We start from the raw sequence: 27,205 nt of genomic DNA on the forward strand, positions 1-27,205 counted from the left end.
CCTTGAGCCCTAACCAACGATCCAGCTTAACGCAGCCTCCAAAGGGAGGCATTGCCAGTAGACCAACTTCCTAGGAAGCCTGTGGAGTTGTGAGACATGCTTAATCATTGTTTTAAGACACCACATTTTGGGGTGATTTGCCGTGATCAGTGGTGCCTTTATTAAAAAACATTAAACTGGATGCTCTCTCAAGTGGGCTTCTCTCGGTCATGTTGTCTGCGTCTTGACTTTACTTTTCCTGTGGTGCTTACCAGTGCAAACCCTTTTTGTAAATCCATGTAGATTAGCCATGTTTTGCTACGTTTCCATTGAAGGTTGACTTCAATGGAATTTGTTTAACCTGTTCCCTTATTGATAATTATGCTGTGTTGTTTCTTATAAGCATTGCTTCAAAGGACCGCCACCAACATGTTTCTCCATGTAGATTTTCTGAGTAAGTTTGTATTTGTGGACTCTATTACATAAAAATTAAAAATTGATATGTATTTTATAATATAAATAATGATGACGATGATAAACTATTTTCTACAAAGTCTTCACCAAATTACACTCGTTCCAACAATGTGTGTTAACTTGTTTTGTTAGTTCTTCAACATGAGTAATTTAAAACCCCGAAAAACATTTAAAAAACAAACCTCTGGAAAACTATGCAAGGAAAAAGAGGTTGGGGTTTTTTTTTTTCCTCCGCTATATTGCTTTGTATTTCCTTTTTCTTTTTTTCTTTGTATTTCTTGAGTCTCTAATCTTAACTAAGTCCTTAATAAAGATTTAACTCCTAAATAGTTTAAGAAGTCAAGCATTAAAACATTTTGTTTCTTCAGTGGTTGTTGCTTAGTTTCCATCTGTGAATGACAAACTTCATCCTTTGTTAGTTTAATGGATTATAGCCACAATTTATAAACTTATGGGAACCCTTTGGAATGCCACAAAACAAGCCCCCTTTGCCATACGCATTAAAATATCTTTCTCAAGTTTTCATTGACAATATATTGCATGACTGGCTAGAGGAACATCACCTGGCTGGCTTCATGATGTCATTCAGGATATTTCATTCATTAATTTCCCCATCTTGTAAACTTTGTCCCAGTCCCAAAGGACACACTGCAAAACTTTTAAAATGTCATTTTGTTGCCTACCATTTCTCCTGGAAATTAATATATTCATTTAACACTATTTTTATCCTGTTGCTCTTGAAGAGTTGCTACTTCAGGAAGCTGATCCCAAATTAGTTGGTAGCTGGAGCCCAGTTTGTTGGCTGCAAAATGCGGTTCCCAGCAATAATTCAGCCTTATCTATTTGGAAGAAGCCAAAGAGAAGAAAAAAAAACACTAAAATTATATCATGCACTGTTTTTCTTGGCTAGATCAGTGACTTGACAGTGTACCACATGGCCTCTCAGTCTCTACTGATCGGGTAGGCTCTACTGGACTGGCTTACAGGGTTGAAACTAAAGAGCCCCCCACACAGGGATCAGACACTGTCGTGTATGGATCTGACCTTTCCCTGGTACTCCATGTATCATTTAGTTAGGATATAGTCATGTGTGGAACATAGCATAGCTAACCTGAAAAAACCCTCAGAGTAGGTACAGTGTGAGGAGGAGCTATCGAACGCAAAAGTAGAGGATAAAAATGCCTCTTAGCTAAAAACTTGGCTCGGAGTCTGTTGTGACTGTGGTAGTAAAAGGTGCTGGTGAGAAGCAGAACAGAGCTAGGGAACCCTTCCAGGAAAGTTCTGGAAGGTCTGCAACAGAAAATCATGCTCTAGTAGGTAAGTATCCTTATTGTTGAAATAAAAGAATAAAAAAGAAATAGAAAAGGAGGGATGGAGGGAGAGAAAGAGAGAGAGAGAGAGGGAGAGAGGGAGAGAGAGAGGGAGAGGGAGGGAGGGAGGGAGAGATTCAAACAACTTTTAACCCTTTGGGTGCTCTATAAAGTATGGTTATTGTTATTTTTTTAAAAGGTTGTATTTATTTTTATTGTATGTGTGTAAATGTTTTGCCTGCACCTATGTCTGATGCATGTGCATCACATGTGTGTCCTGTGACCTCGAGGGTCAGAAGCTGCTGTCGAATGCCCTGGAACTTGAGTTACAGATGGTTTGGTTGTGAAGCCACGATGTCGGCGCTGTGACCCAAACCTGGGTCCTCTGCAAGAGCAACAAGAGCCCTTAACTGCTGAGCCATCTTTCTAGCCTCAACAAAGATTGGTTTTTAGTGACAGGAAGTAGTCTCCCTTTAAGAATTAAAACGCTTTTTTGGAAGACATATTTAGAAATTACTTTCCGTTCTATTTCTCTTGTTATCAGTAGATAAAATACCAAATTCTGTTTTCTCAGGACAGACTACCCATGGCACCGTTATGAACTTGTGTGTCAGCTACCCAGTGTGCCCTGAAGATTCTCTGACATTTCTGAGCTGGGCAGGAACTTTGCCTCACGGGAAATGGCGCCAATCTGTCACAGACCGCTACCGTTTTCCTCTATTCTCTCGGGCGTCGTCTTCCACCCTCTCTGCCTCTTGGTCCCTCCCCTAGTGCTTCTGTGTTAGAGGCTGGCCTCCCTAGCGTTCTGACTGAACAGAGTAAATAAACACTAAGGACATGAGTTGTGTCTGGTCAGAGCAGTGACATCTTCCAGCTGGGATGCGCAAGGCAAGTGCCACTCTTGGTGTCTCGAAGATGAATTTGCAGCTCTTAATTATGTTTGTATCAAGCACATTGTGGAAGTGATTCCAGGGTGAATGGCAGCCTGATGAGGCGCTGTAAATCTTTATGAGACACTATTTCTAGATTGTCCACTGCTCCGCACACGGAGTATGTGAGTTCTCTCATGAATAGAAAGGCTACTTTCTAGGAAGAAGCTGCCAGTAGATGGACGTGGGCCACACTATGACCCTGCTCCTTCCTGCCCCTGTGATAGAAGGTCCGAAGGATGCAGCTGTGTTTCTTCAACTTAAAATAAGAAAATAAAACACGGCTCATAAGGTGGTGAAGTGTCTGCATGTCTAGCTCGTGGATCCTTAGTAAGTGAATTTTGCAAATGGTAACGATTTTGGATATACACAAGTTGACAGTGTTATTATTTTAGAGATAGGATCTCTTGCTGCTTATGTTGACCTTGAACTTCATTACGTAGTGAGGCTGGCCTTGAACTCATGATCTTATTGCCTCCACATGTCCCAAGTGCTGACATTATAGGCTTCTGCTGCTAAGCCTGCTCATAAGCTGACATTAGTTTGAATGTTTCCTAAATGTAAATCATGAGAATTCATGCTCCACGTTTTTGATAAGAAAATTTCATATATTCATTGATATATAAATGGCATGATTATAAACTGCCAAAACACACTATTTTCAAAAAAAAAAAAAAAGGAAAAAAAAAAACCTCTTAATTATTCCTACTTTCAGTTCAGAAGTCAGATTCTCAGTGTCAGTGTCAGGGTGAGGTCATGAGAGAGTGTAAAGATGTGTTTCATTCTCAAAGGTTCCCAGTTGGAGGGTGAGTCTGATGCTACAAAGAGGGTGAAACTGAGCGTGCCTTTCCAAACTCCCGACTCCCCCTTCAATCTGAACAACTCCCAGGTCTGGAAAGTGTAGATGAGGTAACTCCTCACTATTTGAATTGCAAATATATTTTTACTCGATAAAAGATGTCACATCTTCATACAGAGTCAGGCTTCTTTTTGAAAAAAAAATGCTAATTTATTTTTTAAAAAATGGCAGCCTTGGCATTGGAGATCTTCAGAGTTGCTTCCTTTTGAGTGCCAAAACCCTTCTCGTGTATGGGCGGGCGGCATGCCTGCACGGATCCACACAAGACACACCCACACTGCCTACACTCATCTGTGCCACCGAATCTCACTTCCAAAGGAAATGCCTAGACAAGCTGAGAGGGGTGTGCTTTGAGACCACCATGTGTCAGCCCAGGCCTGGGGGGTGACGAGGGGGCGAGGTGACGGTCAGTGCAAGGATTTTGGCTGTAACACGGGATACCTTCCTTTCTTATGATGTGATGAAATGTGCTCTGCTCGGGCGTTCCCTGACAGATGGGAATAATAATACCACTACTTGGGTAAGAAGGGTAGCGTTCCCGAGGTGGGGCATCCTTTTGACTTCCTTCTTCAAGTGGAGCGCTTCCTGCTTTCCACTGAGTGATGAGTCATGTGAAAAGACTTGAGGATGTGACACAGGGGGCCAGTCAGCCTGTAATTATGTGTATGGCGCTGGCGATAAATTTGCTTTTGGCACACTGTCCATCCAGGTTAAACTAGAATATACAAGCAGGACTAGAAATAGCTCGTGGTTGGTATCTTGAACCTTCGCCATTCCATGCCTTTCAGAGCTCAGAGAGACACAGAGCCGTGGTTATGTTTACCAGGATTCTCACTGCAGAAGGGAATCTCCTGCACTGACTTCTGTTCCTTGTGAGTTCTGGCAACTGGAGAGCTCGTTGAGAGTTGATTCTGATTGAGAGAGTCATGAGTATTTTGTGTTTGCTGAGAGACACCTGTGTATGAAGTAATGACACATCAAAGGATGTGGCCTGTAGTATACAGTCATTCCAGAAAATTGCCCTGGGTGTGTAAGGAAGCTGTCTCATGTTGGGTATTAAGTCGTGTCTTTATAGAACACTAGCATTAGCATTTATATGTGCCAAGTGCCACTTCGGGGTGTGTGTGTGTTTATGTGTGTGTATGTGCACACAGTTTTGTTGATTCCTAACGATGACCTTGTGAAGCAATAATAAGTGTAGAAATAGCTGTAGGCATTGTGCTTGCTAGGGGCCGTCATTCTGCTGAGCAGCCATCTTGCATACACTGTCTCACTGAAGCCTCCGACACAGTGGAGGTTGTGATCCTATTTTATAAGGAAGAAAATGAAGATTTGAGCCTGGAGAGATGGCCTAGGGGTTCAGAGGATCCAGGCTCAGTTCCTGTCATCCTCAGGCAACTCACAACTGTCTGTGAACTCCAGTCCCAGGGACTCTGACGCTAAGGTCTGCATGCAATGAACCTATGTCCATGTAGGCAAAAACGCTCATAAACATAAAATAAAAATAAACAAATCTTTTTTTTTTTAATGAAGAACAAAGAAAAGGAAGGTGCTAACTGAAGAAGCTGCCCTGGGCTGTGTAGCTAGCAAGGTAAAGGTCTAGGCCTTCCTTGAGCCCTCTCTGCTCCAGGACTTACCGTTATAACATTTTCTCCCTTGCTCCGGGATCAAGTGATGTCAACAGTAAACTGTCAGTCAACATGTGTGCACATAAAAAAAAAGTCCACTCTTAGACTCTTTGAATAGAGTATATAGGAAGAAAATACTTTAATTCATGTAAAGGACGATGGCAAAGTGACCTGTTCTCATCAGTATTAGGACAAAAATTAGGATTGTAAGAAATTGGCCTAGTTTGTGTGAATGAGTGTGCAGATACAGGAAAAGTTTGGCTATCTTTCCAGGTACTGTCTACCCCTCTGACCCCGCCCACCTTTCTTTTTGATTTGTAAAGATTTCTACCCCACACCTCACTTCTAGCCTTTTAAAGTAGATACATTTGCTTAACAATATGGATGACTTTAAGAGCACCCACAAGTTAAGTGTGGACAATGAGATTAGATCCTGTAGGGTGAGACAGAGCCTGCAACTGCCAGTGCAGGCTAGCCAGTGAGTCCTAGAATCCTGCCCGTCTTTCCCTCTCCAGCTCTGGGATTACAAGTATATGATAACTTGTTTTTTTCTTTTTGTAAACATGGATTCTGGTGATCAAACTCAGGTCCTTGTACTTACAAGGCAAACACTTGCCAGCCCATGATTGGAATTTTAACAGTTAAATTCAACAGGCTTGTACCAGGTGCCTCTTGGGCTGACCATATTTCCTATGTGACCCTGAAGTGAGAAGTCAAGATGCTTAAGAAAAGACTATCCACGCAGACAAGAAAGCTGCTGTTTTAATTTTAGCGCTTTCCCATGACATTTCATTCTGTACAAGAATGGTATGGTGGCATGCACACCTTTAATCGTAGCACTCATGAGGCAGAGGCAGGTCACTCTCTATGAGTTCAAGGACAGATAATTGTAAATAGAGAATTCCAGGCCAGCCAGGGCGACATAGTGTGACTCTGTCTCAGAAAACAAAGAAAGAGAAGGTCTCTATTCTGATTTGCTATAAGATGGAACCATTTTTATCTCCCCGTCTCATGACGAGGAATAATATCTCCCTCACAATCTTTCACAGCTAGGCCTGAGTCATAAGCCTGTGGTGCTGAGACATGAGGATCACAAGTTCAAGGCCGGCCAGGGCAACTTAGTGATATGCTATCTGGATACAAAGACAGCCGGGAGGTTGTGCTGTGGCAGAAGCTTGCCTAGCACGCACATGACCCTGGATTCAGTCCCTGCCATGCCCGAACAGTGTTTTCCTAAACTGAACATGGTGGTGCAGCGCTGTAATTCAAGCCCTTAGGAGGCTGAGGCAGGAGGGTAGAGAGCATGGGCATACAGTGAGTTCAAGGCTAACCTGTTTCAAGCAAGATTCTGTCTCAGCAAAACAAAGCACAAGCTGGCGTCCCTCTCTGTCTTTGAGCTCCTTCCAAGACCAAGGTCACCGTATCATGATGACGGAGCTGTCTAAACAGTCCAGGAAAAGGGACCGAGGATACCTCAGCACTTCCCTTTTTTGTTTATCTGCAATTTTTTTATTCTGAAGTAAATCACTTAAAGATATTGAAGTACAGCGATATAATAATATGAGCTGACTCTTAGCTACTTAGTTTATAACCAAAGGAAAAGAAGAATCTAGAGAAACTCATAATGGTATAAAGTTCATGTTTTAAATATGCTGAATGGTATTTAAGATGGGATATTGCTCAGTGGAAGACTTCTTACCCAGACTATGTGAGCCCTGAGCTCAATTCCTGTCAAAACAAAAACAATAAATAAGAGAACAAATAAATACATAGACAAAAACAAACAAACAACAACATTCTAAGTATGAGGCCTTTTTACCAAACACACACACACACACACACACACACACACACACACACACAAATCAATTTGAATGTATTGTCTTCCACAAACACTTTCTCTTCCTTAGGCATTTAGTTCACAGATGTGCAAATTTATCTAAAGAACTTTGCAGAGAACCTAGACTCCCTGTCCAGAGGTAGCCTATGGACAGCTCATTCTCCCAGTGGGGGGTGGGGGTGGGGTGGGGGAATTGACGCTGAGCTCTGACATGCACTCTGGTGCCCACGATTTGGTCACTGCCTGTTGGCAGGACAGACTTGCAGGCACACAGAGGAAGGGGATGCAGGCTATCCTGATGAGACCTGATAGGCTGTGGCCAGACAGTGGGGTAAGAAGGACCCCCTGTCAGAGGTCTAGGGGAGGGGACTAGCACAGAAGCCATATATATATATATATATAATATACCAGAGTGGCAGGGAGAAAAGAAGGAAAATTTGAATGAATCATATATTGAGGAGAATCATTCATAGCCCCTCCTCCTCTTATTATTTTTTAAAGAAACACAGATTTGTTTTTAAGGCATGAGGGATAAGATAAGGTTGTCTCTCACTCTCTCCCGGTCTCCATGCACTGGTCAGAGAACAGGCTCCTTCTGCTACGACCCCACACCTCCTGCCCTCGGTGGTCAGTGATACTCAGAGGGGCTCATTTGCACTTTTACTTTCTAATGAAAGAAGTGCTTTGCAGATGCTGCTTATAGTGGATTAGGAGAACGTGCTTAGTTTCCTCATAAAGCTACGTGCTCGCTCCATCACCTTCCTGAGCTTCAGGGAGAAACCTTCATTCGTTGATTCATAGCATATTTATTGCCTATTTAGTAAGCATTTGCTATTGTACAGATGAGATCAAATATAATATGGGCAAAGGGTTCAAGGAAGTAACTGTTTAGCCTATAAGACACGTCTTTCATATGTATATGTACACATACACATATGAAAGACTGAGTATAACTTTAAGGGGGGAATTAGTGGATCAAGAAATGATACAATGATCAGCTTTTCATGTTCCATCTTCCTAGGCCCTGAAAGCCTATGTTCTCTAGTTCTCTGCCTTGTGTTCCGTCTCTAGTTCAGACCTTGTATAAAATCTTGCTTCCGCCATCGAATCCTATGAATGTGAGAAGACCAGATCATCCTTGGGTCTGGACTGCCCACTCTGTGCGCTCCTTCCACTAAGCCCTGCCCATTCCATAAACTCCTTCCGCTAAGCCCCGCCCATTCCGTGCTCTCCTTCCACTAAGCCCCGCCCATTCCATGCTCTCCTTCCACCAAGCCCCGCCCATTCTGTACTCTCCTCGTCCATTAAGCCTCAGCATTTGCCTTCTCTGGGTTTGTGTCTGGATCTGCTCCTGTCAAAGCTGGCTCTGTGTGTCACAGTGGTCTTGAGGGCACTTATCTACCTTTAAAGAAAGATTTCCCTCCAGGGAAAGAGTTCTGCTAACTGATCTGTGGTGCTAGAGGGCAGAGGAACAAGTGGATGCCCACTGACTAGGTCAGGCCAGCTAAGCCCACCTGTTTATCAGCAGACAACGCATTTCCCTCAGCAGCTCCATGGCTCCTCTCCCACACTCCCGGTGATGAGCCATCTCTTCTTTTTGGCCACTTTCACCATCTACCTTCTAGAACAGTCTGCAGCATTGGATTGAACTACTCAGAGTAAAGGCTGAATCTTAGAACTAAGGCTGAGTGAAAAGTTCCTGACTGGTGACTGTCACAAGGTGAAGCACAGTTAACATTTACGAAGTAAGTGATTGTGAATATTTTAATATCAATTTTAACCAAGATGAATAGTACCACTTATTTATTTATTTTTATTAACTAATTTATTTAATTACTTTACAGCCTTATCACAGCCTTCTCCCCCTTCTTCTCCCAGTCCCATCCTCACACTCTCCCCTGTTGTAGAAAACTTAAAATATATAATAATGTTTATTATCAAAACCTATCATTATTATGGTAGTATTATCTAATCCACCATCATAATCAAACAAGACACAGACACCTGTTGTATTTTAGAATAAGCCTTATTTTACCTGGGGCTGGGCAGATATTAACCCCTAAACTTCCTCCCACTATCTCCCACACCCCATCCCAGGCCGTCTGCTTTAGTCATTTCTCTTGAATCCCAAAATAGTTGCTTCTGTTGTTGTTCATCTGGACCGCTTCTCTCCACACGCAACTTCAGCGTTCCTCCTCCTCCAGGTCCACGTGGCTCTTTCCTGTCCCATGGAGATCCTGCCCCTTCTTCCTTCTCCCGTGCCTGTCTCCTACCCAAGGTCCTCCTGTCCCAGAAGCCTCCAAACTTTGGCCACGCCTCCTCACTCTGCCCCGCCCAGCCGTGTAGGCATTTATTCAGCTAGTCAGGGATAACTTGGAGGCAAGGCTTAAAAACGTCATTTTGAGGTTCTTGAGTATCTATCTGGTCATTAAAGCAGACGGACCTCAGGGCTGTGGGGGAAATAATCATCAATCAAATACAAAGCACCAGACCCTGCAGTTACAGACCCGCACAGGTACCAACCCACCCTGGAATTCTACTGGAAAGGCACAAGCAAAGTAGTAGCTTCTCCCCCCCCCCACCTCCCCCTCCTCACTGTCCTCTTCCTATTTCTTACAGGAACTATCTATGGAAGCCTTAGCCCTCTTGGGTCTTAGGGATCATTCAGTATGCTCCCCTTTTACAAATGTTACAAGTTTTTACGAGAGATCTTACAAAGATGTCTCCAAGGCCATCTCCCCCAAATCTGCATGAGCAACCACGGTTTCTCTATTGCTAGCTCCAAGTTGGGCATTGACAGGGTTTTGAAGGAAGGTTCACCTGGGGTTCTGATAAAAGAAGTTGATCTTTCCTCAGAAAAACATGCATGGATATAAAAGTGTGGATGTGATGCCAGGCCGAAGCCACTAATTCTAGCAGCTAATGACCGTGATTTATCCCCATGGTCTCCGTTTTTAAGAAGTCTGATAGAGATGTCATTTGACAAGAAACAGCTCTGTTCACTGCTGGCCTCTGCCATGTTCTAATTACTCTTAAGTGATTACACGATTGTAGTATGGTTATTGCCATCTCTCAAAATGTCTACTTAGAATTTAATTATTAATGAGGCAACAGTTCCCACAGCAGACATCCAGTCCACATGCTGGCTGAATACACACACACACACACACACACACACACACACACACACACACACACTATGCCTGAATGTGGGCTTTGTATACTGTGAAGGTAATTTAGGGACTTGAAAATTCTGAGTTTCTTGAAACTCCAGGATCCTCCACTAACACATTATCTTTATTGTCCCTTATTTTTCTATCATAATTTCTTTTACAGAGAACACTTGTCATGTTGTATATCATTTATTAAATACCTACTACAAACAAATATATAACTATATAATATATAAAGTAATATGTTATGAAATGTATGTCAAATACATACCATATTATGTAAATATATTCATTATTAATATTAATATATCACATAGATATTTAAAATACAATATATTATATTATATGTGTACTATGATATATAAATATATAGTATATAATACATATATTTGTCTGTGTATATAGGGAGATATTCTGAGATATGATGGGAAAGGATTCCCAGAGAAACAGAAACATGAACTCTTAGGAAAATTATGGAGTGGGGTGTTGGTAGTAATATGCATAAATGGTGAGTCTGTATTGGGTGCTAGTCAAGCTTGAAGCAATAGAGAAATCAATCACCTTTAGCTTCATGAAAAAGGTGATGCTCATACTGAGCTTTGAAAGGTTGGGTTGGAATTTCGAAGGCTGAAAAGGACCAGAAGAAGAAATTCATTGTTTTCCTTTCTAGTTAGCCTCCGTTACATAACAAGCCATCCCAAACAGAGCTACTTGAGCAACATCATGCCTTTGTTTTGCTCATGAACCTGAGATTTCAATCGGGTTGTGGAGAGTGAGGGGGACCAGCTTGCCTCTGTTCTGCTGACAGTCCTCAGGGACGGCTCAGACAAGGAAGTACTTCCCAGACTCTGGCATGTCTGTCGGTCTCTGCTGATAACGGCTGGAGCTCTTGCCCAGGGTACTATGTAGAGCTTTTCCATGTGACTGTGTGGCTGCTTCCCAGCGTGGGGGCTGCAGAACAAGAGCTAGGCTCTCCAGAGAAGCAGCCAGAAGCGCTTCACACTTTCTGACCTGCCTTGGAAGTCACCCTCTGCCGCTTTTGTCGAAGTCCAAATCCAAAGGGAGAAGGCAACACTTTTGAAAAAGAATGCGTTGTCGGAGGAGCAGGTGGCGTGGGGGACAGTGGAGACATTTTGGAGGGAATAGTCTGCCGCAGAGGCCTGCGGTGATGGGAGTGAGGTCGCAGAGGTGGTCAAGTCAACGTGCTCAGGTGTATGCCTGCGTGGAGCAGGCAGTGGAAAGGAGCCGGTGAGAAGGGGAGGGCTCAGTAAAGAGCTCACTGACTAGAAGGACCTTGCTGCAGAGGGCCGAATGGTTTGTGGGGATGTTGAAGCAGTGCCGTGAGCTGGGGATTTCTTACAGCACTCTAGAAAAGGGACAAAGAAGGAACAGTAGAAAAGACCCTTTGCTAGGCAACGTCTGACGCTAAGAAGAACACACACTGGTAACACTGTATCGAGCTAAATAGAAGTGTAGGTCTTGTTCTTGTTTTAAAATTTACTATAACTTATTCAGGTTACATCCCAGTAGTTATCCCCTCGCTTGTATCTTCCTGTTCCTACCCTCTTCAGCCCTATTCCCCTCCCCTAGACCTCTGACAGAAGGGGACCTCCTCCCCCACCATGTGATCACAGCCTATCAGGTCTCATCTGGATAGCCTGCATCCCTTTCCTCTGTGTGCTGCCTGCTAGGCCTCCCCACCAAGGGGAAGTGATCAAATGGCCAGGGGTGGGTGCAGGGGGGGAGGGCACCAGAGTTCATGTTAGAGGCCCTTCCTACTCCCTCTACAACCATGGAGAATGAACTGTCCATTGGCTAGATCTGAACAGGGGGTCTAGGTTTACTGTATGCATTGCTCTTGGTTGGAGGGACAGTTTGTACAGCCCTTCCCACCTGGGTCCAGATCTGTAGGCCTTGATAGTCGCCTTGTGGGGCTCTTGAACCCTCTGGGTCCTTCCATTCCCCCATTCTCCCATACCACTCTCAGTGCTCTGCCCAGAGTCCAGCAGTGAGTTCCTTCATCAGTCCTGATCCCTCCCTGAGAGGGGTCTCTCAGAGGACACCTATGTTGGGCTCATATCCACTTATAAGTAAGTATATACTATGCATGTCTTTCTGGGTCTGAGTTACCCCACTCAGGATAATCTTTTCTAATTCCATCCATTTGCCTGCACATTTCAAGGTTTCCTTGTTTTTAATAGCTGAGTAGTATTCCATTGTGTAAATGTACCACTTTTTTAAAAATGCATTCTTTGGTTGAGGGACATCTAAGATGTTTCCAGATTCTGGCAACGGAGGAGTGTTGCCCTTTCTCCACATCCTCGTCAGCATGTGCTGTCACTTGAATTTTTGATCTTAGCTATTCTGATGGGTGTAAGATGAAACTTCAGGCCTATTCTTAAAGGGATTGGTAGACTTTCCCAGTGGAATCAGCCTGGGGCAAGTTAAAGCATACACACTTGGGTAATTAGTGTTTCCTGAGATCCCACAGTGAGTTCAGTGCACATCAATGACATGCTTAATGGAAGTACATTTATAAAATTAAGACATTTTTCTAAGTATGATTGATCATACGGTTGCTTTGTTTATCTTCAGTGCGTTCTTTCCTACATTATCACAGATTTTATGGCTCCCTACCCACTGTCCTGTGTTACAATAAATTGTATCTGTTCAGTCCAGGAAGCCAATAACTGACACAAAGAGACTGAAACGTAATTCAAAGCTGCAAGCACTACCCCAAGCAGAACCTAAACTGCTACTAATCTTACAATAAACTAAAATAAAGTATTCTAATCCTCATAACCTATATAGATCCCAAGCATTTGCCAATCTAGTTACTTTTTGGGCGGCTCTTCTCCTTGAACTCTCTCTGTCAACTCTCAACCATCAGTTGTCCTCTCTGTCAACTCCCGGCTCCTCCTCCTCTCCAGGAAGTCCCACCTTCCACTTCCTGTCCTAGTGCCCAGTTGATTGGCTAAACAGCACTTTATTGACAGTTGTTACATCCACTCAAGACATTCCTCCATAGTCCTGAGAACCAGTTTTAAATTTTAATTTAAAAATTATATATTGAAAAATATATAGTGTGTGTGAGGAGGGGAAAGCTCTTTAGTCAAAAAAATTTTTTAGCAGATTTGGGGCTGTTTATGGCTTTATCTCAATAATATGAGTATTTGTAATTTTACCACAGATATTTTATGCATTTAATTTTGACAACCTAGAGCAAATCCCCATTGTACAGATAAGAATACTGACACTCAGAAAGTTAAATAATTTAGTCAATTGATCTCTGAAGTATAAAGGCCTTTTTTGTGAGCCGAATCTAATCTTAAAACACGCATGCGGGAAATGTATGCAGAAGCCAATCTTTCTTTGACAGAGGATTTGTGTCTCTCTCTCCCTCCCTCCTTTTCTTTCTCTCTGTCCCTGTTTTCTCTCTCTCTCTCTCTGTCCCTCTCTCTGTCTCTCTCTGTCTCTCTCTCTCCCCCCCCCACTGTGTATGCATAGATAATCTTTTTTTGGGGTGGGGGGCAGGATCTTCCACTGGCCTGGAGTTCACCAAGTAGCCTAAGCTCCAAGGATCCTCCAGTTCCTCCCTTTTCAGGTCTGGTATTACAAATGCACATCCACCACCGGGCTTTTTTTCTTTTGGGTTCTGGGGCTGGAACTCAGGTCCCTGTGCTTTCAAGGCCAGTACATTCCCAACTGAGCTATTTCCCCAGCCGATGTGACGGGCTAGTCTCATCTCTGATAACTGCGGTGTTTGGGGCTTTTAAGTTGTAGTGTTTTTACAACAGTAACCAATGAATATTTGTGATATTTGCCTTATGTATACTTACATAATCTTGAGTTTGAATGCATTTGATGAATATGTACTCCAGTTTAGGCCAAATGCTGCAGGTTAACTAAGACCGCAGTACTAGGGAAGGCTATGTGCGCTGTCCGCCCCAAGCCAGGGAGGCCTGGAGCAGTACACTCTACCAAGGGAAGGATGACCTCAACCTGGATGTCTCATCTCAGTGCTCTAAGATGGACCCATGAGACCTTGGGGCAGGACCAAAGGCTAATAATCTTAGAGATCTCAGATGGCCTTCAGGTGTCCATTGGGAGGACAGGACCCTGGTCATGAAGCACCCAGGAAATACAGACACACAAGCCTTTCCCAGAAAGTCACCTATGGGCTTTCTCACACTCGCTGTATACTGTCCAGCACAAGAGTCAGTGACCTTTATTGCTAAGTTGTCCTTGACTGTCTCTAGTGGTCAGAAAATTATCCAGCAGGAAACTTATCGTATAAAACAATCTAATCGCTCCCCCTCAATCAAAACCCAAACAAATAAAAGAAAGCCACAACAAGAGTACCCAGCAACAGTGTGTCCTGTGACTTTTGGCTGGCAGGAAAGTGTTCTCTAAAAGGAATCGGTCAAGCAGCTGCATTCAGCACTTACTCTGTACATTTTATGTCATGGGCGGAGACCTGGGGGCTTTGCTGTGTTTACAGTTATGTTTTAGTCCCCTTCAATAGCGTGCATATTTTAAGCCTCCCAAAGGTGGAGCTGTAACTTTAATATGATCATTGGGGTAGAAATTATTTGTTTGCTAATATTCTTTATGTTCAGTTGTGTAGTGTCAAACAAACATGGACGCTAAGCAAACTCAGACCTGGTCACTAGCTTTTAACACATTGGTATCTTTGAGAATTTACTAAATACTAACATTGCTTTTCTTCTTCTTCTTCTTCTTCTTCTTCTTCTTCTTCTTCTTCTTCTTCTTCTTCTTCTTCTTCTTCTTCTTCTTTCTTCTCTCTCCCCCCTCCTCCCCTTCTTGTTGTGGGAAGAGAAACATTTTCTTATTTACTTGCTTATTTATTCATTATTCATTTATATATATTTTTGAGATAAGGTCTTATATATCTTTGACATCCTGTGTAGCCAAGGAAAACCTTTGACCTTCTGGTCTTCTGGCCTCTGCCACCCTCCTATGTGCTAAGATCATAGGCATGCGCCAGGACAGCAGGTATATGTGGTACTGAGGGTTGAAGCCAAAGCTTCGTCATGCCAGGCGAGGACTCTACCAGGCCATACATTCAGGCCTGCAACCCGTCTTCTTAGTGGGAGGAAGGAAAGAACACTGTAACCAAGCTTACACATTGTTTGATGGAAACGCAAATCCCAATGGTTTTGGTGCAAAGCATTCTGGGAATTACCACTGACAATAGTGGTAAATGACCCAGTGCAGTAGGGATCCTGTGGTGAGTCCCAGCCAGGCTGGAGCTGCCTTGAGTCATGTCCCAATAAAAAGGCTGGGAGCCTTTTGGGTCCATACAATTTTTAGTTGAGCGGAGCGTGTTCTGCAATAGGCCATGGCTAAATCCATTACAGGGCAAGGCACCCTCTCTTACACGTGGAAGGAACCGTGGTTGGGACACTGAATAAGATGACTGACAGCTTAGGGAATGGCCCAGCATGTGCTGTTTTGAATAATGCCAGCCAGCCAGTTTCAAGTGGGCAGGATTAAAATGCAAACCAAGCCCAGATTAGTTCGCCTTTTTTTTTTTTTAAATGAATGTCTGATGTTTGCCAACCAGCAGGAAGGTGATAGAACGTGGCATACAAATTACTTAGAGCTGTTTGGACTAAGGCATCTTGACATGACATAGCTGGGACAGCAGCTGGCTCCTCAGTGGTACTGGGATGGATTTGGCAGACAAGGAAGGAATATGAAATGTTTCTGAAACACTGTCTACTTACAAGTAAATTGAAAATATTATAAGACCACAATTTTAATAAGTATGAGCCCATTCACAGTGTTGATCCCACAGCTCAGGGCAGAGCTGGTAGGGCCTGTGCTCTTGGAATTTCTACTCTTATATGGGAGAAAAAAATCCCCATGAATGTATAATTCTTCTGCTAGGTTGAGGAAGCAGACACATGGGACACAGGTGGTACCTGATGCAGCTTTACGTGTCCCCTCCCTCCCCTGACCTTGCCACTCCAGGTAGGCTCTGTGCTCCTGTGCTCACATTCTATCCCAGCACATCATTTTCACATCATTTTGGAATTGCTTGTTTGTTTTGCCCAGTTCTACTCTCTTGAGAATATGAGCGGTGGAGGTGATGGTAGTGGTGGTGATGCTGGTGGTGGTAGTGGTGATGCTGGTGGTGGTGATGGTAGTGATGGCATTGGTGATGCTAGTGGTGATGGTGGTGGTGGTGGTGATGGTGATGATGGTGGTAGTGGTGACGGTGATGGTGGTGGTGATGGTGATGGTGGTGGTGGTGGTGATGGTGGAGGTGGTGGTGGTGGTGATGATGGTGGTGGTGGTGGTGGTGATGGTGATGGTGATGGTGGTGGTGGTGGTGTGCGGTGATGATGGTGATGGTGGTAGTAATGGTGGTGCTGCTGGTGGTGGTGGTGGTGGTGGGGATGGTGGGGATGGTGCAGCAGAATGGTGTCTCTGCTGTGCTTGGCATGAGGTATGAAAAGCCAATGGCAACTTGATGAGGAAATGCCTAGATACGTCCCATTCTGGCAACAATCAGGAGCAAAGGGAAGTGGAAACACACTGTACCCTTCCTCTCTCAAGTCCCCAAAATAGCTTGCTCTTGCCCTCACTTTGTATTGGCATTGTGTGGCTTCTCCAGAGTGAGACAGAACAGAAGGAAAGTCAGTGGCTTCGTGTCCTCTCTGCTCCTCAGTACACAACCTCCACACAGCGCCCTACCACTGTCATTAGCATCCTAATTGTGTTCCTAGGGCTCCTGAGGCCAGACTATTTAGGAAAACAGCATGAACGATCTTGCGTGGGTAGGTGACTAGGCCCAGATGCCAGGAGTGGTGACAGGACGGCTCCTCCAGCCTGGCTTCGGGCCCCTCCCTGTTCAGTCTTGCCACCACCCTGCTTCATGCCATCACCTCCTCCTAGACTCCTGCCCTGGGCCATCTCGCCTGACCAGAAAGCCAAGTGTGGAGGGGACAGTACACATCCTATGTATCCTGGCCAAAGGTGGAGTAGAAAGACCCAGGAGGCTGAACCAGACGAGGTGCTTCATGAGGAGAAAAAAGCAGGTGGCTCTTGGGGGCTTCCTCGGTTGTTTGGCTGCTGGCTGGGGTCAGGTGAGAATCTTGTTGCATCACTGGGACAGAATCCTGAAAGGAGAGCAGATGTGGACACATCTAGTCTTAGCGATTACTTGAAGCGTTGAATGTAAACTATCTCTATGCTTAAGATTCTTTTACTCTCTATAAAGGTAGATAATGTGTAATATTTAGTAGATCATGTGTTAGCTATGTTTGTCTTGGATGACTGGGGAGATTTATCACATGTTTACTTTCATGGGTACTGACTGGTTAGGCCTATCATATGCATTTATTGTGTAGCTGACAGCTACCGTACTACCATGATGATTTTTCTATGGGTTCATGGTCCCCTCCTCTTACAAAGGACTCTCCATTGCTGGGGTGGATTGTGATCTTTAAGGTCCCTTCCTTCCTTCCCTCCTTCCTTCCTTTTTTCTTTTCTTTTCTTTCTTTTTTTTTTTTTCAAGGCAGGGTCTCACCATTTAACTCTGGCTGTCTTGGAGACTATTATGTAGACCAGGTTAAGATCCCTTTCTTAATGGTGGACAAAGATTTAACTGTTCACTGGAAAGAAACTGTCCCATGTTGGAGTTGATTTTATGATTGAAGAGTTTTTACTGTTCAAAATGAGCTTACACTTGAGGCACCTCAGGTGCGGTCAAATCATTCGGAGCCGTGCATGGAGCCGCTCTCTGATGGTGTCGCTCTGGAAATTGGGAGAGCCAGCCCCTGTGAATCACAAGTCACGGTAACGCCCCCCTTTAACATGTCACCTTTTATCCACATGAGGTTCCTTCTGTTGAGTTGGTTGTCTCATTTTTAGTGTAGAAATCAAGTTTAATTAAAACTTACTTACAATTTAAGATGATAATTTGTTTGATTTAACATCCTTAATTACCTTGGGTAAATTGCCTGTAGAAACTCACATAATTCATTTGTTTGTTAAAGTATTACCGTGTCATCTGCATATTTTGAACGACACCGCTTTAATGAAATGCTGGGGTGGAGTCAAGGAAGATGCTTAGGGGTCCGCCCTGGTCTGTTTGTTCAGCTGGAGGATGTTCATCACTTGCTTACCGAGTTTTTGTAGGAGATCAAAGTCTTTAAAAGTTCCATTGTAGGAAAATTGTTAGTTACGACATGTCTGGGGAAAGGATAGCCATGTGGTCCCTGTGAGAAGCATTTGAGCCCAGCCAGAACTGACCCCCAGGAACCCCATGGCTACTTATAGTCACACAGGCTCCTCAACATCCAAGATGGCAGCCTGCAAGCTTGAGGCTGTGTGGATTGAAATCCTATGTCTAACACACTAGGGGAACTCACAATAGTTGGAAAGCTTGTCTGAACTAGTGAAAACAAAATGTGATGTTGACAGATGGTAGCCATCTTATTATTTTTTTTTATTATGTATTATTCCTAGCAAATAACTGTTGGTGGTGGGGGGGACTTTAGAAACTTACAGAGAAGCAGGTAAGAGTGATAGAACATTTAATGCCTGTTATTTTAGGTTTTGTTTGTGAATTCCAGCTCACGCCCTTAGGCATGCTAGTTTGAGTACTGTTCAGGTGTGCCCCTTTCCTTAACAGAGAGGAGCGAGGGGTTTGCTGGCTAGCCTGGCATAGTCTCTGATTTATTGATTTTTAAGTAATTCAGAGTCTTGTCTCTGGTTTTTCCTTAAGCACTAGTAGCTGATCAATAATAATAATAATAATAATAATAATAATAATAATAGTAGTAGTAGTAGTAGTAATGATAATAATAGTAATAATAATAATAGTAATAATAATAATAATAATAATAATAATAATAATAATAATAGGAAGCATCGCAGGTTAGACGTTTTCAATGTTCCGACTGCCTGCAGTAATACTGGGCAAAGCACCCCAAGAAGCCCGCATTAGTTATTAGTTACACCACCACATCATCTCTGAGTCACGTGACAGAAAGATGGGTCTCACACAGGGGGCACTCTCTGTTTAGTCTAAGGGACCATTCACAGGAGAAGTGTACATGTATTTTCCAGGACAGAGTGACAAGGTGAAGGAATGATAGGGTTGCTTTTTCACTACAACCTGAGCATCCGTGCTAAATGGCCGGAAACTGCCCCGTCTCGGCTCCTTGTTAAGTCTGCCATCTAATGCAGCCCGTGTGCATACACGAAGGCTCTGTCCTTGGTGCACCAACAGCGGGACCAAGGGAACGTGTGTCCTGAGGTTCAGAAGACCTGATTTGATCACAGAGGTAACTCTGTGGGCAAGTTGTTTGTATTTTCTGAATTCCAGTTCGCTTGCCTGCAAAGTTCTCGGCGCATGAGCTCGGGTGTATTGAAAGTCATTCTAAGTACAGCTTGGTGGCCCTGATGGCCCCGTCATCTATACACACCTTCTAGACAAGTTTGCCTGTTGGCCTGGCATAGCCTCTGATTTATTGATTTTTAAGTACTTCAGAGTCTTGTCACTGGTTTTCCCTTAAACACTAGAAGCTGATTCATAGCTTCTGACTAATAATAATAATAATAATAATAATAATAATAATAATAATAATAATAATAATAATAAATAATATAATAGAAATGATGGTGATGATGATGGTGGTGGTGATGATGGTGGTGATGATGATGGTGGTGGTGATGATGGTGATGATGATAGGAAACATTGCACCGGGTTAGGCGTCTCCAGCCCTCCTACTGCTTTAGCTCACTGTTTGTGACTGATTCTTTCATACTAATGGTCCTATCTACCCACGCCCGTGCTTGGTTGGTGGGGTGCTAGGAAGGCTCTCGGAGCTGGAAATACCTGGAGCACCTGATCTTGATGTTTAAAGTACAACCCTACCTTTGCATAAAGAGCATAGAGAAGAGTTCTCTTAAGCTTAGTGGATTCAGAAGAGAAAAAGACTAAGCACTGTGGCTTTTAAACGTTGGTAACAGTTTACATTACCAAGGGGCCTGGCTTTGTTTTAATTACAAAGTAGAAGTATTCATAAATATTGAAAGTGCAAACAACATGCCAAAGCCATATTATAAAAAATATTCTCCCACTCACGGCACCCTGAGCTGTTCTCCATGAAGACTTGGCTTTGTATATTTCCAGGCACTTCCCTCTGCATATGTCAATACAGTTTTTTTACAAAAGGGTGTGTCTGTCTTAAGACTGAGTACTACTGTTTTCTTATTCCTTAATGCCCACCATGGCTGGTCTGCTACTATTAGCTGTAAGCCACAGGAAGGTGTATGCTCATCAGACACAAGCCCTGGCTGCTTGTGAGGCAGCGTAGACAGGATGTATGGGGTCGTTCTCTAATGCACTTCACCTTTCTTCCTGCGTTTGGAGTGTCACTGAGCACTAATGGCTCTAGAGACATCTCAGTGTTAGCTGCCCCAAGCTTTGTCATAGCCTGGGTCCCAGAACAGAAATAACCTTGTTTTTTAAGGTAGCCTTTCCTCAGTGCTTTGATAAGTAAATGTATATTGTCAGTAGGCTAATATGTGTATTTCTCGGACAATACACTTAGATATACTTTCAACATAATGCTTACTGTGTGCCAGGCATAGTTTGGAAACATAATTTAATTTAAATTCATATAACCCATTATAACAGATGTAGGAAATAAATATTATCCCATGAGATAACATGACTTTTCCATTCAGTCATATAATTGGCATATAATGGGACTCTTCATTTCTCTGCCTTTATGTCTTTTATTTTATTTTTCCTGCATTACTACCTTGGGTAAGGTAACTCCTATTAGGGGGGTACATCCTTTTCTTGTCATTGATTTTAGAGGAACTTAACACTTCACTATTAAATATGATTCCAAGTATAGACTGAGGAAATCTATTTTATTTTATTTTATCTTGTTTATTTACTTATTTATTTTTGCCAAGAGTTTTTATCATGGAGTCCCTGAAATGACAAAATACTTTCATTGTGCAATTTTATCTTGTTACTATTGGTTACATTTTATTATTATTAGTTACATGTTATAGTCTTACATTTTTGAGGTAAACTTTAATACTTATTCAAAAAGTTGCTTGTCCTCTTTATAAATGGCTAACTTAGACTTACTAATATTTGCTAAGGCTAGTTAGGTCTATGTTAGTTGACACTCATCTCCAATTTTCTTTTCATAAAGTATTTCTTTCAAATTTTGGTGTCAGGTTTGCCATAGCCTCATAATAGGTCAAATGTATTCCACCTTGCTCCTCTTTCTGAAAAAGTTGTGTAATATTTAAGTATTATTATTGTTATTATGGCGCTTTTTTTTTTGAGACAAGGTTTCTTTGTGTAGTCTTGGCTACCCAGAAGTCGCTTTGTAGACCAGCCTGGCCTCGAACTCACAGAGACTCCCCCTGCCTTTGCCTCTCTGAGTGCTGGGATTCCATGCATGTGCCACTGTGCCTGGCTTAAGTATTATTTTTACCTTTAAATGTTTGAATTCATTATGAACCCCTTTGTCCTGGAATTTTCCTTATGGAAAGAATTTTGAGAACATATTCAGTTTATTAATAGACATGGAGCTATTTAGGATTTTCAGTTGCTTCATGTATCAATTTTGGTAAATTGTAACTTTCAAGTAATTTGCTTATTTTATCATAAATTTAGATTTTATTGACAGAAAATTATTTAGTTATTACTTCAATGTACTGGAATTTCTAAAGAGATCTCTCATTTCTTATGCTGGCAATTTATGCTTCCTTCTTTTTAGATTTTTCTTGATGAGTGTAGTTAGAAATTTATTGATTTCTTTCAAGGAAACAATTTTTGGTTTCATTAATTTTTCTCTATTGCTATTCTGTTTCATTGATTTCTGCTCTTCAGAAAAATTCATTTCTTCTATTTACACTAGATTTATAAACAGTTGCTCTGGCTCTGTTCATAAAGATGGGAACTGGAGCTCAGACCTTCAGACCTTTCTTTTTTTAAAAAATTTTAAGATATATTTAAATTAATTTTTATTATTATTTTTCTTTTTTACATATATTTATCTTATTACACATAAACACAATAAACTACCTACAGCAATAAGAATCATGAAACAATCAGGAATTATATAAATGTTATATTTTTAGTGTTTTGGCTATTTGTATTTGCCAACCTTGAAGAAAACATCTTTCCTATCTTGGTGAGTCTAAAATTCTGAATATAAATCAATATCTATCATATCTCATCTCTATCAACTTAAAACATCTATCTAGACCTAAAATCACCTTAACCCCTAACCAACTAAGCTTAATTGTAAAAACTAAACTATCTGGTCTTTAACCCCATCAGAGACTTGAGAAGGAATAAAAATGAATTACCTTAGTAAACCGGAAGTGCAGGTTAGCAGCTTCCAAAATGAAAAAATGACAGAGACAGTTTGCTGCCTGAACAATCACCCAAGACTTTCTATAATGTTGAGATCTTTCTTCTTTTTTACCAGAAGCATTTCAAGCTATGAACTCCCCAAAGGCGTGCTTTAGCAGTGTCCCCAGATTGCACCATGTTGTGTTTTCACTGTCATTCACTGTCACCCTGGGTTTCCTCTGTGATCCCTGTCTTTGGTTACAGGTTCTTCTTTTCCTTATGAGTTCCTGAGAAATGTGTTATTTCTAAAGATTTTGAGTTCCCTGAGTATCTTATTGCTGTTGATTTGATTAAATTATTACCAAGACACATTCTGTAGTGTTTCCAGTCTTTTAATCTTTATTAAGACTTGCTTGTGGCGCATCTTGCTTCTGTCCTGGTCATTGCACCTGGAACGTGCCCTGCAAGTGTTGGGTGCAGTGCTCTGAGGGTGTTGGGCACAGTGCTCTGAGGGTGCTGGGCGCAGTGCTCTGAGGGTGCTGGGCGCAGTGCTCTGAGAGTGCTGGGTGCAGTGCTCTGAGGGTGCTGGGCACAGTAGTCTGAGGGTGCTGGGCACAATGCTCTGAGGGTGCTGGGTGCAGTGCTCTGAGGGTGCTGGGTGCAGTGGTCTGAGGGTGCTGGGTGCAGTGGTCTGAGGGTGCTGGGTGCAGTGGTCTGAGGGTGCTGGGTGCAGTGCTCTGAGGGTGCTGAGCACAATGCTCTGAGGGTGCTGGGCACAGTTCTCTGAGGGTGCTGGGTACAGTTGTCTGAGGGTACTGGGCACAATGCTCTGAGGGTGGTGGGCACAATGCTCTGAGGGTGCTGGGTGCAGTGCTCTGAGGGTGCTGGGCACAGTGCTCTCAGGGTGCTGGGCACAGTGCTCTGAGAGTGCTGGGCACAATGCTCTGAGGGTGCTGGGCGCAGTGCTCTGAGGGTGCTGGGTGCAGTGGTCTGAGGGTGCTGGGCGCAGTGGTCTGAGGGTGCTGGGCGCAGTGCTCTGAGGGTGCTGGGTGCAGTGCTCTGAGGGTGTTGGGCGCAGTGCTCTGAGGGTGCTGGGCGCAGTGCTCTGAGGGTGCTGGGCGCAGTGCTCTGAGGGTGCTGGGTGCAGTGCTCTGAGGGTGCTGGGCACAGTAGTCTGAGGGTGCTGGGCGCAGTGCTCTGAGGGTACTGGGTGCAGTGGTCTGAGGGTGCTGGGCACAGTGGTCTGAGGGTGCTGGGCGCAGTGCTCTGAGGGTGCTGGGTGCAGTGCTCTGAGGGTGCTGGGCGCAGTGCTCTGAGGGTGCTGCTGCTCATGTCAGTGCAGTTGGTAGCGCTATTCAGGTCTTCTAGGTCCCTTCCGACTTCTCTTTGTTCCTTGTGGCTCTGGGTGTGGGCCCTAGCACGAGGCCCACTGATGTTTTCTACCATGTTCTGTCAGTTGTTGAGAGGAGAGTATTAAAATCGCCAATTAGCATTGTGAATTCACCCATTTAATAATAAATTCTGCTGCTGTTTGCTTTGTAACGGTCTATTTTAGGCGCACGCGGACTTTATTTTTAGTTCTTGCAGATGAATAGCTTCTTTTGTTGCTACCCAGTACCCTCTTCATGTCTCATTATGCTGTGCCTCGAAACGCAGCGCGTATGACGTTAACGTAGCCGCTGCACCCTTCTCGTGTGGATATGCGTGTGTCTGAGGACACACGTGCGTGAGTGCGTGCATGTGTGTGTGTTCACGTGTGTGGATGTAGGTGTGTATGTGCCACAGCACACACACGGAGGTCCGGGGACAGCTTGAGAGAGGGTCACCGTGTTGCTTTTCCAACGCAAGTGCCAGGCTAGGTGGCCTCCCAGCTTTTAGGGATTCCTGAGCCTTCGCCTTCTCGCAGGACCACTGAGGTTACAGGCGCTTGCTCTCCGCATCTGCCTTTTCACGTGGGCTCTGGGGATTTGAACTCAGGCCCTCACACTCATACGATGTGTCCTTTTATCCACTGGGCCATCTTCCCGGCCCCACAGCAGATTTCTTAGGATTTCTTTTCCACAGAATGTAGTTTTCAAGCTTTTATTATTTATTTATTTATTTTATTATTTATTATTAAATCAAAGTTTTGTATTTAGCAAGTATGGAGAGCATAGTTCACACCCCCTCCCCTGCCACATTTTTTGAAAACTTCTGGTGTTTTTAAATTATTATTTGGTGTATGTGTGGGTGGGTGGCAGCCTGGGGACGGGGGGAGTCTGTTCAGGTGCGTTGTATTTATGAGGAGCCACTTTTCTTTCTTTTCTTTTTTTTTTTAAGTTCTCTCACTGTTCTTGGCTTTGGTTAGCTTGGCTGGCCAGCTGCACCCAGGGATCTGCGACATCTCTGCCTCCCTAGCACTGAATTATAAGCACGACTCTCCATTTACCAGTTTTCATTTATTCTTTGAGACTTTTACGAGATATATTTTGCTCATATTTATTCTATTCCACAATCTCCTCGTAGATCCGCCCCGACCTCCCTATGTGACTTCATGGATCCTCCCCTGTTTCTCTCTCTCACAGAACAAACCAAACCCGTGGAGGCCAGTTTGTGTTTGCCGACTACTTTTGGGTGTGGGACCTGCTCTTGAGAAGGGTTGCTATTTCAAGTGTCACTGTACTGCAGAAAACTAATTTTCGCTTACCGAGCGATGGTCAAATTCCAATAGCTCCTTGGTTAAGAATGGGACGGTAGGTCCGTCTTCCCTGTCTTATGCTGTGCTTTGTCTGGCTTGAGCTTGCGTAGGTCTTGTGCATGCTGTGCCAGTCTGAGCTCACATGTGCATCTCCCGTGTTATGTCTGGAAAACACTGTTCCCTTGAAGTCACCCACCACCTCTGGCTCTTAGGATTTTTCTTTCCCGTCTTCCATGTAGAGCTCTGATCCTTGAGGGGAAACACTCCCGTTTGGTTTTATCCCCACCTACCACTTTTCCCCATGCGTTTTTCATTTCTTTATTTTCTCTGTGTGCCCTATTTTGGATTAGTTGATGTTTTTTGTTTTTGTTTTTGTTTTTGTTTTAGAATTCTATGCTACTTAGGCTCCCCAGGCAGCATGTGGAGGTTTGTGTGAGAGATTTATCTGGTACCAAGGAAAACAAAAAGGAAACCGAGCAGAAGCCTGTCATTGTGGAAGGAGGGCAGGAAGAAGGAAAATGGGATAGAAGGAGGCCAATTTTATCTTCCCTCTGACAGAGTTAACAGGGAAAGTTCCTCTTGCCTTAGCTAAGCTGCTTGGAGTCTGCTGCATGCGTGCGTGCGTGCGTGCGTGTGTGCGTGCATGCGTACGTATGTACGTGCGTGCATGCGTGGTCCTAGGATCCGTCAGAATTTGCCCAGATCACCTGCTTGTGTGTCTGTCTTCTCTCTGGCATTTCCTCCCACGTTTTCTAGCCACTGTCATGTCCCTGAGCTGCCCTCTTGGCTGCTCAGCAGTAAGCCGAGCATGGTCACCAAGCTGCCGCCTGGAGCAGCTCCTCTTTGCCAGGGCTGAAGGAAACGGGTTATTCTAGCGCCATTCATTTAAGTGTCACCGATATGCACTTTCTCACTCTGTCCTTGTTGCTGTCCCGTCGTGTCTTTCAGGCATTTTGCTGCTGCTGTTATACTGTTTTATCTTGAGTTTATCACCAGCTCTCACAGGATGGCTGGCCTAATATGAGTCACTTTCAAGCCCAGAAGAACTCTATGATAACGCTTTATAGCAAATTTAAAACATGCACGTGTATGCCTACGATGCATATGTATGAGTGCACATACACACATGTGCATACGCATACAGTTCTCTGGTTCCAGAGTCTTCTATGAGAGACTTCTATGAGAAGACTCCAGAGTCTTCTATGAGTTTCTAGGACAATGGGAAGAAGTATAGATGACCTGGACCTTATGGAACCTTCTGGTGACAGTTCCTTGCACACCGTGCTCATGCCTAGGTCTTATTACTTAGTAGGTACTTTAATCACTCACGTTATTTGATATAGAAGTTTACCTAAAGTTGCAGTTAAGCACTGTGCTGCTTTGCAAGGGAGGCCTTTGACTTTGTGGAATTGCAGTTTCGTGGTCATGTGATGCTGGGCTTCCAAAGAGGTCTTTAAAAACTGATAAAGTTTGCCATGTAGTTTAATGATTTAAGTCAAGACAGATTTTGGAAGAAAGAAAATTTGACAGGAATATAATGGGTCTGTGAGAGTTAATGACTAAACTCCAGGCAGTGGCCATGGATCAATGCCTGTTAGTTGGCATAAGTCATATAGGTCTTGAAAGCACTGCTAAGACTAGTTTGGGCAAATACTTGTTTCTGCTTCTGCCGGTGGCTCCCCCTTTCTCCACTCCCCAAGGCTCATCAAAGGATTAATTTTTCTTAGACCGCCCCCTACTCTTTTATCTTTACTTTGCCTTGTTATAGTCAGGGTTACTCTCTAGGTCTTACCGTAGCTGATTTGGGGAGTGGAAAAGACCTGCAACCCTCTCAGCACCCCAGGCTGGTGCTGTTACTCTGCACACAGGTCTGGCCCATAAATCACAGGAGCTCAGTCCTTGATTGACTGATGGCTCCGAATCCCAGGGAGGCAGTTCTGGGAACCAAGTACTTGGAGCTGTGATGAGG

The 27,205-nt window shown here is 43.6% G+C and overlaps 1 protein-coding gene across 5 annotated transcripts in view; it reads left to right on the forward strand.

The window, feature by feature from the left end:
* Window positions 1–27,205, forward strand: part of RAPGEF4 (Rap guanine nucleotide exchange factor 4) — a 291,519-nt gene that overhangs the window by 88,477 nt on the left and 175,837 nt on the right. The window contains exon 1 of one of the 5 annotated variants that reach the window (XM_084799443.1): window positions 17,150–17,307. The exons of the other annotated variants lie outside the window; for them this stretch is intronic. Within the exon in view, the coding sequence (XP_084655569.1) occupies window positions 17,242–17,307 (66 nt within the window). The 5' untranslated portion in view covers window positions 17,150–17,241. Of the gene's footprint in view, window positions 1–17,149; window positions 17,308–27,205 lie in introns of those variants that run through there. 5 annotated transcript variants of the gene reach the window in all.

This window comes from Acomys minous, assembly GCF_964271855.1.
Source record: "Acomys minous genome assembly, chromosome: 10".
Lineage (NCBI taxonomy): Eukaryota > Metazoa > Chordata > Mammalia > Rodentia > Muridae > Acomys > Acomys minous.